This window comes from Xiphophorus maculatus, chromosome 2 (genome assembly GCF_002775205.1).
Source record: "Xiphophorus maculatus strain JP 163 A chromosome 2, X_maculatus-5.0-male, whole genome shotgun sequence".
Taxonomy (NCBI): Eukaryota; Metazoa; Chordata; class Actinopteri; order Cyprinodontiformes; family Poeciliidae; genus Xiphophorus; species Xiphophorus maculatus.
The window spans coordinates 27,619,995-27,634,347 of NC_036444.1; the positions used below are offsets into that span (position 1 = coordinate 27,619,995).

Sequence of the window (14,353 nt, forward strand, 5' to 3'; positions counted from 1 at the left end):
ACAGGTTTATATCTAAAACATATCTATGCTCTCACCCACTACAGATACAAAAATGCTAGCTAGCTAGCGGAAGCCACAAGCAGTCTCGAGTCACAGAAATCCATGAAGATTGAAAATTCAAGCCTGGAAAAATATCCATTTATTTTTTGGCCATTAATTTTATCTACATGAATTTAAGACTTTTTAGCTATTCGCAGGTGAAGAATATGACTAAGTAAGTAAATACGCAAGGCGACGGAGTCTTTATGTGCAAAATCGAGCTTCTTTATTAATAGCACATTAACAAGGCTTCGATTTCATTACATCCACATCCACACATACATACAGCATTATGACTGAAAGTACTCCAGCAAAAAAAGGACTTCAGTTAGTGGAATTACAGTTAATGCTACAACCTTAAGGTGGAAGTACCAAAAAAAAAAGAAAAAAAAAAACTACAGTGGTTTGCAAAACCTATCTAAAATCAATAGTGGTGTCAGATATGAGCAGCAGCTCCACCAAGACATATCTGCAAACTAAACAAGTTATTAAATGCATTGAATCACAACTTTATTCAACATTCAGAAAACAAAATAAAATAGAAATATAAAAAAGTTTCTAATTTAAGAGAACATTAAAAAAAACAAGCTCAGTGATAAAAAAAAACAACTCACCATCAACAAAAAAGTTCTTACTAATTCATATCAACACAGAATTCATTAAAGTCTTTGTGAAATAGAAATATCTTATTGAACATATATACTTCACAATCAGAGCTATCATGTATAAGCGAGGCAATAAAACTAGACAATAATAATGATAACGATAAAAGTCTGCTTTCAAAAGGGAGACGATACATGTTTGGTTCATGACAATGTTTAAACATAAAACATTGTTTAAATGATGTTTAAACAATGGTTTACAATTTTATTACGGTAATATTTTACTACAGGGTTTCTAATGTGTTCTTAAAATGAGTATTGAAACAGACAGTACAATATTAAAAACTAGACTTTTAACTTGGTACAACGGCGTATCAGGGCCACTGTAGAAATCAGAAATCTTCTAGAAAAAAACGTTCCAAATTTCTGAGTTTGAAGTCAAAAATGTACTGAAATTTCTGAGACTAATCTCAGAAATTCTTCAGAAAAAACCCCCAAAACAAACGTGGAAATTTCTGAGCTTGAAAAGTGGCAAATTTCCAAGAAAAAACTTTGACATATTCAGAGTTCAGAAAGTTTTTTTCCTTGAACATTTCTGAGGTTAAGCTCAAAATCTCTTGAGTTTTTTCCAGCAAACTTTCAACTTTTCAAACTCAGAAATTTGCTCACTTTCTCGAGAAAGTTTCTGAGTTTCAGTTACTCCCTATTTTCCACTCCAGCCACTACGACACGCCATCGTAGTATGATTTAAATTTTTGAAATCATCAAGCTGAGGTCGGGCGTTCTCCACATAAATCACAGTTAGTTATTGACCCGAGAGCGGGAAGCACTCAGAACCAGACAGAAATACTCAAACAGAACCCAATGAATTTCTTCCTCAAAGGAAACTTGGTGCCAGCGGAGATGACAACAGCAGATTTGCTCATGCAAACATATTTATACAGAGATCAAAATTCATTTATTTTTATACAATAATATAGAGTAGATTTTTATATGTACACACGCAAGTACAATAAAAAACAAGAACATCTTAGACAGCAAAGTAGGATTTTATCCGAGTGAGGAAAGCTGTCATGTTAGCCAACTCTGTCTATTAAAGTTCAAACTAATTTGTCCAAAACACTTTTTGAAGGAAAATCTGAATCATGTTCCTTCACAGCTTCACATCCCAGAGCTCATTTGGGACTAAGTGGGGAACAAACATGCAGGGCTTTGCAGATGGGAAAGAAATTTGACTAGCCCGCTTTTCTTCGGAAGTTCAGAAAGCAGGAATGTGTCTGATTTTGATTTGCGGGGGGAAAAAGAAATGGGGAAACCAAGATTATCTTCTTTTTTGTGTGACTTATTTAACAGTTAATGGCTACCAGAAGGACAATCTGCCACAGGGCCTCCTGACTCAGCAGTCAAAGTGGGTTAATCCAAGTCATTCCACCACAGTGGGAAAATATCGCTTTCCAACTCACATATATGCTCCCAAATATTACCACCTGTTTTTCGAGGGCAGTGAAGGCAACATCAGGTTTCTGTCAGGACTGGTTTCAGTGGCGCTACAGCTCAGCTAACTCGGCCCAAAGATTACAACTCAGCAGAAAACAGAAAACAAGCGTGGAAGCGTGAACGTCATTCACTTTGGGCTTTTAGGTCTTTCTCCCGTTGCTTAGCAACTTTGTTGCTACATATAGGCCTGTCGCGATAAACGGTAAATCAATTAATCGTACGAAAATTACGTTTTAATTATCTCTTCCGGCCTTTTTCTCTTTCTGTTGATGACACCGAATGAAAAAAGGCTCAACTCCGGTGCTCTCCACTGACCCTCCTTTCTCATTTCCTTAGTGTAAAGCCCAGAGCACACGACAGGATCTTAGAGCTGTCTGATTGTCAGCCCATTTTTAAAACCTGACAGATCACACATTACCAGACAGAAATCCTAGGTATAACTGTTCAGTGGTTCGTTCCTGCCGTGTGGTGTCCAACAATGGGCACAAAATAATGGCTGCAAGTCCAGTGAACTAATTTTAAAACCAGGTATTAATCAATGCTTTACTACAATCTACCTGCAATGCATGTGGCTAGTGTCAGAGTAAAGTCCTGACTGAATGAAAATCATTATAACCTATTTACGTCACGTTAACGAAGAACAGCTGAAAAGTTACCGGGTTTATCAACTGCGGTAGCAATTTCGCTCCAACTCCTCCTCTTGTCATTTCTATATTCTTTGCATGTTGAATAAACATTAATGTTGTTTCCACATATCATCTCCAATGTTCGCTGGACTTCGGGTTGCGCCGTGTCAGCTGTTTGGGATCCCCTCCATAATTTCCCCTCAGAAAGCATAGAGGAGAATCCGCGCTTTCTGATTGGCTGCCTGTCACATTCAACAGGTGTAGTTAAAGCTCCCAGTGGGGAAAACCCCTGATTTAGATCAGAGCGGCAACGACGATCTACCATAACACACCACACAATCTGAGAAAGATCAACGTTCTAAGATTGTCATAAGGGGAAAAATAGGAGCAAAAAATCATGTAGTGTGAATTATTGCATCAGGTAGTCGATGTGCCCATCTTCTCTATTTAAATCTAATTATTACTGAAGGGCAACATAATATACAGACTTCATAATCTTTTGGTTGAATGCAGTATTTATTTCCACTTTGGCTTTATGTTGTTTAGTTGTTTTTTTTCAAGTGAGTTTTTTGTTAATGGAGACTGAGAATCCATTTTATTTTTGTTTTTGGTTGTTTTGTTTATTTTGTTTATCAGCTCAAGTGTTAAATGTTCTTTTGAAAATAAAGTGTATCTATCTTTGGCAGGAAATCACATGCATTATTACGTCATTTCCATTAAATCAGTGTAAAAAGGTCTTCAGACAATATTATCGTTTATCGCAATAATTTTTGAGACAATTAATCGTTGAGCAAAAGTTGCTATCGTGACAGGCCTATACATTTAGCAACTTCTCAGACGAAAAAAAAAAAATCGTCCAAAATCAGAATCGGTAGGTCAGACTTTTTGAAAGATTGGAGATCGACTGGAAAACTGGTAAGAAAAACAAAAGGAAAAAAAACATATAGGAGCTGAATAAGGTGAACAAAATAGAAAATATTTCTGTTGATTAAGGGCTACAATGTATGATTATTTTAGTTAAGCCTTTAGAAATACATTAAAGGATGCAAATAAATTATTACATTTCTTTTTTAAATAAGAAAATAAACATTTTGTTGCCTAAAATGAACAGTATATATATATATGTTTTTAATTTCCCTTTAGGATCAATAAAGTAATATCTTTAATTGAATTAAATATTCCTAACTTTTTTTTCAGACCTGCATGGATGTTTTAACAGTTTTATCCAAATTACATTATCTGGCACAAAAAACTACATTTTATGCAGAAAAAAAAACATCAAATAGAAATTTATTGCACAGTCAGACTCTTGTTTGGTTTTTACTGTTTTCTGAAAACTGTTGAAAAGCCAGAGATCCTTTCTGCTCACAGACATCACCATCTACAGCAACTCTTTGAAGAACCTTAAAGAGGCAGTATTATGAATTTTCCAGTCACATCAAGTAAGTATGCTTTGACAAAAATAACAAATGCGACTTAAAAGAAAATTGACTTTGTAATTTAACCCATTGAAATTGGGTCTCTGTCTCTTTATGAAGCTCCCGCTCTTTCTGAAACTCCACCCTCAGGAAGTCATCCCAACATGGCTCCTCTATTAACCCTTTACCAGCGTTTCACTGAGAAGTAACTCAGCAGATGCTCAGTTCCACCTGGTGTTTGCTAATTGCTGTTGGCTAGTCTGAAGGAGCTGAGCGGAGGGAGGCTCTGTGAGGCAGAAGCTTGGAAGCTTGTAAACTGCAGCTCTGAGGAGGAGCTTTGTCGTCGAAGGCGGGGCTAGGTCCACCCAGGCGTTTTGCACAGCTGAATGAGAAATCATTGAATCTCCATGGCAACCAAATGTGCACAGAAGAATCAAGGTAACCCTCCAGGTACATTTTTGATGAAAACATAACATTATGACACGATGTAATGCTAAAATAAAAAGAGTCAATTTTACATAATACTGTGCCTTTAATTTCCACTTGGGATCCACAAACTATTTCTGAATATGAATTCATATGAGTTATATCTGAATGTATATTTGAGCCAGTTCAGATTCATCATTAAAAGCCCAAAATGATTCATGCTGATGACAGGTACATGTGAACTTCTCACCAGAGCTGTGTGAGGGCGTGCATGTGTGTGTGTGTGTGTGTGTGTGTGTGTGTGTGTGTGTGTGTGTGTGTGTGTGTGTGTGTGTGTGTGTGTGCGTGTGTGTGTGTGTGTGTGTGTGTTATGGAGCACAGTCCGGTTTGGAACAACACAGAACACAGGGAGGAATACTCAGGCTGGCAGAGGGCATTCTGGGAATTTGAGGCCTTGTACAGTAACTTGGTATCTGCCGTTTAAACACAAATAAGACGCTACTAGTTGCCGTTTACGTGGAACATAAAGATCTCCCCAGTCAAAGTGTCACTGTGAGTTTAATCAGGTGAAGGTCTAGCCTCCCTTACTGTGTGCGGTGTGTTAAGGCCGGTGTGGGTGGCCCGCCTCATCGGCCAGGTTCAGGATGTAGCCGACCACTTCGTCCTCTGAGGGGAAGTCGGACATCACCCACGAATCGTCGGCGGCCGTCACCTGCAGCCGGCAGATGGGACAGTTCCGGCTGCGGCCGCTCCTGCCAACGCAGAAAACGCCACGCGATGTCAATGAGAAGCCACCACAAACAACCACGGCATAAACAATACGTTCATATCAGCAATCACACTGCTCCAGTGTATTATAAGCCTGGCGGTCTACCAGGCTTTACTTGTGCCCCCACCAGGCTAAGCATTGCTGCTTTATTTTAGTCTTGTTTTTTTTTTTTTTTTTTTTTAAATGATGGCATTTTTTTAAGAATTTATAGTCAGTATTCAAGCATTAATCTTCCAAAAACACATAATTATCAAGTGATATTTTAAAATTTCCTGTCAACTTTAAAAAATGTTTTAACTGAAAAACACAGCAGGCCGATGAATGAATGACTGCCCCAGCGCCCCAACCACCGGGCTTTGCAAGTTTTCTGGGGGAAACCCTGACACTGCTAGCAGAGCTCCATTAGTTTGTTGGGTTCCTCAGGGACCCATTTGGGGACTTCTTTTATTCTGACTCTGTATTAAAGATTTAAAGAAGAAGAAGAAGAAAAAAACCCGTTTGTAAAACTGCACCGCCTCACAGTTGCTTTTTTTAATCTTATAGTTCTTACGTGTGAATAAAATTTTTAAAAAAATTAAAAAAAATAAAGCAAGCTTCACCATTTGTCGATGCATTTCTGACAGAAGCTGTGAGCGCAGGGCAGGATGAGGTCGGCCTTTCCGTCCATGCAGATGCAGCACTCCTCCTGGTCGGTCAGCTGCTTCACCCTGCACTCAATAAAACACAAAACTTCAGCGCCTTGCAAAACTATTTCTACCTTTAGAACACTTGAAAGGACTCGACATATGGTTTTAAACTTTTTTTTTTTCTACTAATTAAAAATGTGAAAGCTCCCTGCTGAAGAAGAGCCACTCCTGTGTCCTGACCTCCCCATCCACATGCTGGCCTGGCAGGAGTCGGTGGAGGGCAGCTGGGCGGACGAGCCCCTGACGGCGCCCTCTGCTGACAGAACCTCAGCCGCCTGGCTGGTGATGTCCCGGTACAGCTGGATGAACTGATACAGGTTCATGATGCGAGACGCCTCCACCACTCCGCTCTCCTTGTTTATCTGAGACGTGACAAATTCAAACCAGATCTCCCATCATCCAACCCGGTTAAGGAGATCGGGGCCAGTTTATCGGCGCGTTTTTGATATTTTTGAAAGTGAAGACATTTTGTTTGTTCCTCTAACTTTGGGGACAAATTCAACAGGGACAACTAAATAAAAAAAAACTCAAACCCATCAACAACAATTTTTAAAAAAAACCTAAAACACCCACAATGTTCTGCTGGACGATCTACATATGAGCACATTTCCATAGTTCTACTGCGATCCGATGTGTTCTGATAAAACAGTTGTGGAGGATTCGTTTCTCTCTAAAATGCATTTTCACCTTTTTCTTTTTGTTAATCGTCACAGTAATTCAGCATATGCGACAGAAATCTTCCACTTTAATTTCTTTAAAAATAAAAAGGTCCAACAAAGAACTGGGTTTGTAAAATTAGCCTGTTGCTAGAAAACAACGATTGATCTGTTTTTAGCACGTAACATTGTTTGGTGTGACGTCCTTCATGAAATAAGTTTGAATTCAAACACAGTTGAATGTGGACCGGCGCTACTACGGATGTCACCTTGGTGCAGACGATCCGGACGGCCACCTTCCATAAGGCCGAGGCATCAGAACCGGGCTGGACCTCAAACAGAAGGTGCTTCTGCTGCCCGGCAGCCAGCTTGGCCGTCCTGAGAGGAGAGAAAACGTCGTAAACAAATAAAACAGATTCGGACTGAAGGCTTTCCAACATACTTCATCTGCAGTGCCAAAATCGGTTGTCACTGATGGAAATGCGTGATAAAAATGACAGAATTTGGTTTCTTGGAGAGGAGTCCGCCTGCAGAACTCGACACCCAGGCCCAGGTCGAACTGGCGTCGAGGATTTTGAGAAACTTTGAGATTAATCTCAGAAATTTTATAGAAGACACGAAACGTTTTTGACTTTTGAAACTGGAAAATTTTTTATATTAATTTCAATATTTCTGAGGTTTTGTTGGTGGAAATGTAGTCTGATACGCCGTTGTAACAGACTACCAGAGTAAGCCTCCTTTATTACTTTAACATTTCAGCTCTGAATGGAAAAACTAAATGAAACATTAAAATCTTGAGTCATTTTCTCACTTCCCCCACATTGATCAGCATTGAATTTTAAGAACTCCAAATAAAGTGGTGAAATCTTGCTTCCTGTTTGTAGACTAACGTCTTCAGAGCATTATTAGTATGTTCAGAGAAACGGCAGAGCCGGTGCTGAGACTCACACGTCATTAAGCTCAGCTACTCTGCCCAGGAACTCCTCGTAGGTCAGGTAGCCGCTCTCTCGGACCAGTCCAGCATGTTTCACCAGCTTCTCAGGCAGATGGTTTATCTGACCTGAGATTTGCTGGCCCATCCTGGAAGCAGCGACAGCACTTTACCGTCCAGCAGGGGGCAGCACTTCATTCAGTTCTGCAGCACCTGCTGGCAAAACGAACTTCTTAAAACAGATCAAATGTTCTCTAGGGCTGCGTTCACACTGCAGGCTGAAGAGACCCAGTTCCGATTTTTTTTTACTTTAATGCGACCCGTATCTGATCTTTTCATGACAGTCTGAACAACACAGGTCGGATTCTTTTCAAATGCGACCCGGGCCACTTGGGTATTTGGTACAAATCTGATTCAAATGCGACCTAATGTCCACTTTGCAGTCATCTGACCTGAATGTCATTGATACTCGCCAAATGTCACTACTCTGCGTCCTGAAACCTGCAAGCGAGAAAAAAAACAACATCCATGACAGATGATAATGAGGATTAAGTTGTTAATATGCTGCTCCAGTTGGACAACAACTTCAAATGTGTAAGCTATGCTCCACCGTTAGCATTCATGTTTACTTCCACAGTGAGCTCGTCTTCCTTTTATGGCGGTTGGCAGAACACTGAGAACGCTGACATTATTGCGCACTCTACTGCGCATGCACTTTCAGGTCGTCTGCCCGTTCACATTAGAGATCGCATATATTTGGAAGTGTGAACGACCACGCCAAAAAAATCCGATTTGTCAAAAAATAGGAATTGGGTCACTTCAGGCTGCAGTGTAGTTTTTAGTAAAGAAATACTATATTGATCCCAGAGTGAATGTGAAAGTTGTTGCAACTTGTAGAATTTTCTTCAGAAATTGTTTTATAAGTGCCCTGACTGTGGGCAGGGTCTTGTAGCAGTCGGTATTACAGCGGTTCCACATGAAGCCTCTGACTGAAGACACTGTTGTTGTATACTGCTCTTATGAAGGGGACGCTCAAGGTTGCCAGTAGATTTCTTGACTTTATGAAGAATCTTTATAAACTGAAGAAATGTTGAGATGACAGAGAACGGTTCCTGTTCCAACCAAAGGCAGTCACACACTTCCTGTACTTACAGGAAGGTCAGATTCAGTTGTTTTGAAATATTTGTGATAAACATGAACAGTCGTAGCGTGGAGGCTGAAAGCGTACCACCTCTAGCCTAACTGTTGAATCTCTATTATTTTTGGTCCTGTGAAAATACAGATTAAATGAAATTAAATGAAAAACTTATAAAATTGTGCTTTAAAACTACAACTGCCAGCCAGTAATGACATGTCAGTTAATGAGCTGACTGCTAGCAAGCTAGAACAAAATATAGACAGACTAATAAATCAGCTAAAATCAGCTGGCTAAAATTATAATAATCTATAGAGCATAAAAACAAAAACTGAATAATATTAAGCACTTTAAGAAGATGTACTTTACTCAATTTATGAGGCGTTTGTTTTCTGTTTTTATATTTATGTTGGTCACAATAGCAAATTTTACAATACATTGTCCTGGTGATTGTTGCAATATTGTTGTTTTGAGACCATTTTCAAGTCATTTATCGATAATGGCATAATAATGCTAGTTCACCCTCTCAATAAACTTTAATTTTGTGCAGCACATTCCACACAGAAACTGGAAGATATTTTAACTATCCAAAATAAAACATAAAAACCAAAAATAATAATAAAAAAGATCAATTAAAAGCACTTACAACCTCACCAGAAATATAATGGATCATGAAGTCTCTGTGAACAAAATTTCCCTCAAGAAATATTACTTATAAGAATGGAAATGATGGAGCTCATTTTTATTTATGGTGCGACTAATCGAGTCATTGCTTATTCCGACAGGCTTATTTATATCCTTATTCTCGTCTGCTTTGTCAGAAACACAGGTGGAGGCCTCAGCAATCACCCGTCTCTAGGACAACCAAAGTGTGTGAGACCGAAGGAGTGTGTGTGTGTGTGTGTGTGTGAACGGCTGTGTAACCTCTGGAGATGACGGTGCAAAGGAGGATTCCTCATAAAATCAAGAGCATCATGAATAACTCTGAGCTTCTTCATGAGACTATGTTACAACAAGTGTCTTCAGGCAGAAGCTTCTTCAGATCTGTAGCAACACAGACTGCTACAAGAACTTTTGAGTTACAAGAACATCTAACTTCCCTCTAGGATCAAGAAAGTATTTCTGAATTGACTTTTTCCTATGCCTCCGTTTTTAAACCAAAACAATATTAAATGAATGATATAGATAACAATATTATACTCATAATAAACAATATTTTATCTTAACAGCAGGTGAAATACTGGTTGCTTTCCCGTTGTAGAAAAAGAATGTTTAGATCATATTATAGATTTTTATATCAAATTACAAGGTTTCCCCCAGAACACTTGCTAAGCCTCGTGGTTGGGTGCTAGGGCAGTCATTCAGCCAGCGGCCCGTCATGTTTTTGAGTTAAAAAATGTTTAAAGTTGACAAAAAATGTAAAAATATCACCTGATAATTATGTATTATTGAAAGATTGGAAGATTAATACCTGAACACCAGCTATAAAGTCTTAAAACATGCAAATATTGTTAAAAGACTTAAATAAATAAGCAATGCTTAACCTGGTGGGGGCACAAGAAAAGCCCGGTGGCCCGCCAGGCTTATAATACACTGGGGGAAACCCTGAATTGTATACAAACACAATACATGTGTTTGTATATTTGTGGTTTGTGGTCCACGTCATTAAGTGTGAGTATGAGTAATGGATACTCAGACTTGTGGTTATCATATCTTGTTCTATGTCTGGTAAAGCTAACAGCCCAGAAATCCTGAATAGTTTCAATATTTACAGCTGTGTAGCTGAGAGAGGATAACAGGTGTGTGTAACTCATTACTTAGTTGTGTGGTTTGTTGCAAACACCTTTAGTGTGGCTGTACAAAAACATTCAGGACATGAAAGCACCGACAGTACTGTATCCAACCAATTAGGGTTGCACAATGAACCAATATTATACAATCATAACTATGTCAGTGTGTAACAAAGTAACAAAGGACTTTGTTGGAATGAAGAGTTACTCAAATGGATGGAGCTTTCACCTGACACGCGTGATAAGATGGCCTAGCTCAGAAACTAAAGTCCACCGTGTCAGTAACATCGTAATAACAGGTGAGAAGGCGAGGAATGACTGAAATGTAGATAATGTACCAACCTTTGATGCCATGGCAACATTTAACAACATTTCAGCTGGCGGATTTTCCATTACTATGCAGCCCCGTGGTAAATAAGTCTGCATAGTTTATCTAAAACATTACTAAAACATGTATTATTAAGCGGTTGTTGTAAATAAACGTCTACGTTAATATATATATATATATATATATATATATATATATATATATATATATATATATATATTTCTAACAATATGTTAATGGACCGCTGTATACAGACTGCTGGCCAACTGAGGACCATTTGAAACCAAATAACCTAAAACGCGAACTCAGCTCCAGCTAACCAGTTCCAATTATTATCATTTTAAAACATTCATTTCGGACCAAACTCAACCGAACCGAAGCTCGGTTCAAATTCAAAGTTCTACTGATAAGCTATCAGCTAGCAAGAAGCAGCAGCTCTGCTGCAAAACCGCAGCGAGCCGGCTACACGCTAGCAACGAACCAGAAACACTGTCACTATAAAGGAAATTATGACGGAGAATATTACGTTATTCAAATTCACCACACTTTTAGTCCAGAAAGTTGAGTCTTACGTCGCTGCCTTCGCTGGGAACTTGCTTTGACGAACACAACAACAACACGCAGCGGCGCGGCTTGATGACGCAATCACCGTCACTTCGTTGTTCGCCGCAGGTGAATTAGGTGATTTCTGTTCAGAGGTTTTCAATATTTGTTCATAATTTACCTCCTTGTTCATGTGGTTTAACCCGTTGAGTTGTAAGTAAATTGTCGGAAGTCGTTTCAGGCAGTTGTGGTCTCATTTGTTTCCCGCCACAGCCGTTTGTAAGTATGAGCAACAAAAAACAAAACAAAAACACGATTAAAAGTCAACACTAGTAAAGTAGTCATACAGTTCCGCGCCGACGTACTCATTCCTCTTAGTCCCCTTAACTTTATTTTATTAGAATTTTATTATTATAATTATACTATTATTATTATTATTTTATTATTATTCAAATTTCTGACATTATAAACACAAATTTTCATAAATTCAAATAGTATTCAAATCCCTTGAACCTTTATAAATTATACCTTTATAAATTATACAACCAAAGTATTAATTTAAGATCATATCTGATAGGCCGGCTGATAGAATGCCTTTCTTCATTGAGTTTGCATGTTCTTTCTGGAACATATAATATAATATATAAACATGTTGATTTGAAAATTATCTCTGAGTTTTGTAATGTACCACCAGATGGCAGTAAAGGACAAAGCAAACTGAAAAAAAACCTTTAACTTTGGGAAATAACTATTTTCTTTAAAGTGAGGTCTTGTACTTTTGAAAACCTAAAGATCTATTACTTAAAATTACTACCAAGACTTAAAAAAAGCCAGAGAGTTCCAGCAGTGTGTAAATATTTTTTATAAATAGATCCTCAAAAAATGAACATTGTATTACAAATGCCCTTATGTACACAGCAGTTCTGTTGTTGATACATCACAATGAAAATATACAAATCTTTCAGCAACCCATGAAAATATGGATTGGTTTAAATTTACAGCACAGTAAAAGTCCAAAGTGAACTTGTCGTATCACACTAAAAAGTACAGAAAGACCTCAACATCCTTACTTTAACTGACCGACAGGCGATGTGGTCCAGAGGCTGATAGTTCTAATGATGAGCCATTCTTTCTGACTAGCTGTGACAACTATTCTGACACACTCGATGTCAAAGCCAATCTTGTGATCCACGTCATTAATCTCAATGTTGCCCACTTTAAACTCTCCTAATGTGATGTAGGATGTACACTGTCTTCCCTGTTTGGTCTCCACAGACTTCTGTCCTACTTCCAGAGCTCCGTGGTGAAGGATGTCGTTTTGCCGATCCTCCGTCCCTGTCACTATTTTCATTCTGCTAATTTTTGTTGATTTGTTGAAGATTATGATGAAGAAGTCTCCGGTGCAGGGAGGTTTCCCCCAGAAATACTCATCAACTATACTGCTGTACGCCTTGGTGGCGTCATAGTTCTCAAAGACGTTGATGTTGGTGTAAATGCCGGCCGGGGGGTTGTCCGGGATGTCTATGGAGTCCTCCTCAAAGTCGTCGTCCTTCAGTTTGTTCTCCACGCCTTTGTAGGACGAGTAGTAGCCCATGTGCTGGAACAGCGAGGGCTTGAAGCGGATCACGTCCTTTTGAGCTAGCAGGCCCCGGAAGTGGATGAGGAGCCAGTCGCAAGGCATTTCCTGGTAGAACATGAGGAGGAAGTGAGCCAGGCGGGGCAGGTCTCTGGAGTGGTACAGCTTCCCGATGTAGCCCAGCTTGGAGAACTCCATCATCACCCAGTAGGAGCCTTCTCTGGAGGTTATCACCTTCTTCAGCGCCGTCAGGAAGTTCCGGGAGCAGCGCACATCGTCCTCCAGCATCATGTAGAAGTGCGACAGGTTCGTGCAGAAGTTCAGGAGGAAAGCGTAGTCGACGTTCTGCTTGGAGCGGAAACGGACTCTGTCCTCCGGGTCGTTGTAGTTCCTCTTCAAGCCGTCCAGAGAAGGGTAGAACTCCTCCGGGGCCTGGATGACCAGGAGGCGGCCGGCTATGATGTGGTGAGCGAACTTCCTGGTGATGTCCTGCACCACGTTCTCACACCAGACCGGGTCAAAGTCCGCCAGGTGGACCACAACCACAATCTCTTTCAGCTCCTCGTAGCTGGACTGGTCAAAGATGGATTTGATCGTCTCCAGGAGGTAGCTTCCCTTTTTTCTCTTGACAGATGCCAACCCGATGGTAAGATACTCTGAAATGAAATCAGTCTTATCGGTCTTAGCATGAACACAAATAAAATGTTCATGCTCAAGTTGGCCACAAACATATTCAAGAAGATATACAGTTGAAACCAGATATTTCCACAAACTTTATGAAAATACATTGTAATAAGAACATAGGCCTGAACTTTCTTAGACATGTCCTTTAATCTAAGTGTTTCTCCATAATTGCCACTTCTACATTTGGAGAATAAAACCCAACTGAGTTACGAAGTGGGTCAAAATTCCAGGAAAAAATACTTTGAGATGCTCGTTAACAGAGATCCATCACTTTTGAATTAAGTCATGTGGTTTAAAAGGCAGTTCCACCAAATAGTGAGGAAATATATTTAAAACTTCTGGCTTTGAAGAAAGCTATAAATGGTTTTAAATGATGTCTGTAAAAATCTGGTTTCAACTGCCTGTCTGGTATACTGCTTACTTTTTCTTGACAGAGGAATTCCGGCAAGGTAGCGAAACGTCACATTGATACTCCCAGAGAAATTGGACAAATCTTTGAACGTGTGCACATATCTGTCGGAGCTTGAAGGATGAATCAACGTCTCTCCCAGCTGTCTCTTTTCGCCTTCCTAAAGCACAAAAAAAACAACAAAAGATCAACAAAGAACGGCACTGGCAGAGGTTTTAGATGCTAGATTCCAAATCGA

At 39.4% G+C, this 14,353-nt stretch overlaps 2 protein-coding genes across 9 annotated transcripts in view; both read right to left on the reverse strand.

Moving 5' to 3' along the window:
• Window positions 1–4,522: 4,522 nt before the first annotated feature.
• rnf141 (ring finger protein 141) lies at window positions 4,523–11,550 on the reverse strand. Of its 5 annotated transcripts, none has more exons than XM_023343479.1 (6): window positions 11,476–11,550; window positions 7,668–7,863; window positions 6,989–7,097; window positions 6,244–6,425; window positions 5,977–6,084; window positions 4,523–5,360 (listed from the first exon to the last, which is right to left on the reverse strand). In XM_023343479.1, exons 2-6 carry the CDS (start codon window positions 7,796–7,798, stop codon window positions 5,210–5,212), a joined length of 681 nt encoding a protein of 226 aa, XP_023199247.1. In that variant the 5' UTR covers window positions 7,799–7,863; window positions 11,476–11,550; the 3' UTR covers window positions 4,523–5,209. The 5 variants fall into 5 exon arrangements, with proteins under 5 accessions (XP_023199247.1, XP_023199257.1, XP_023199268.1 ...); XM_023343489.1 differs by having other exon boundaries at window positions 11,450–11,547; XM_023343500.1 differs by having other exon boundaries at window positions 7,668–7,799; window positions 11,430–11,539.
• Window positions 11,551–12,306: 756 nt separating this feature from the next.
• Window positions 12,307–14,353, reverse strand: part of LOC102226325 (alpha-1,3-mannosyl-glycoprotein 4-beta-N-acetylglucosaminyltransferase C-like) — a 53,430-nt gene continuing 51,383 nt past the window's right edge. For all 4 annotated transcript variants that reach the window (XM_023344208.1, XM_005807458.2, XM_023344216.1 and 1 more), the window contains exons 4-5: window positions 14,128–14,275; window positions 12,307–13,678 (exon numbers count right to left, since the gene is read on the reverse strand). In XM_023344208.1, the coding sequence (XP_023199976.1) occupies window positions 12,513–13,678; window positions 14,128–14,275 (1,314 nt within the window). In that variant the 3' untranslated portion in view covers window positions 12,307–12,512. The remainder of the gene's footprint in view (window positions 13,679–14,127; window positions 14,276–14,353) is intronic.

Excerpts from the sequence above, each read along its gene's own strand:
- rnf141 (XM_023343479.1), bottom strand. The coding sequence starts at position 7,798 with ATGGGCCAGCAAATCTCAGGTCAGATAAACCATCTGCCTGAGAAGCTG. Across the intron at positions 7,098-7,667 it reads GTAGCTGAGCTTAATGACGT|GACGGCCAAGCTGGCTGCCG; the intron begins GTGAGTCTCAGC and ends CTCTCCTCTCAG. Across the intron at positions 6,085-6,243 it reads GCCAGCATGTGGATGGGGAG|GGTGAAGCAGCTGACCGACC; the intron begins GTCAGGACACAG and ends TATTGAGTGCAG.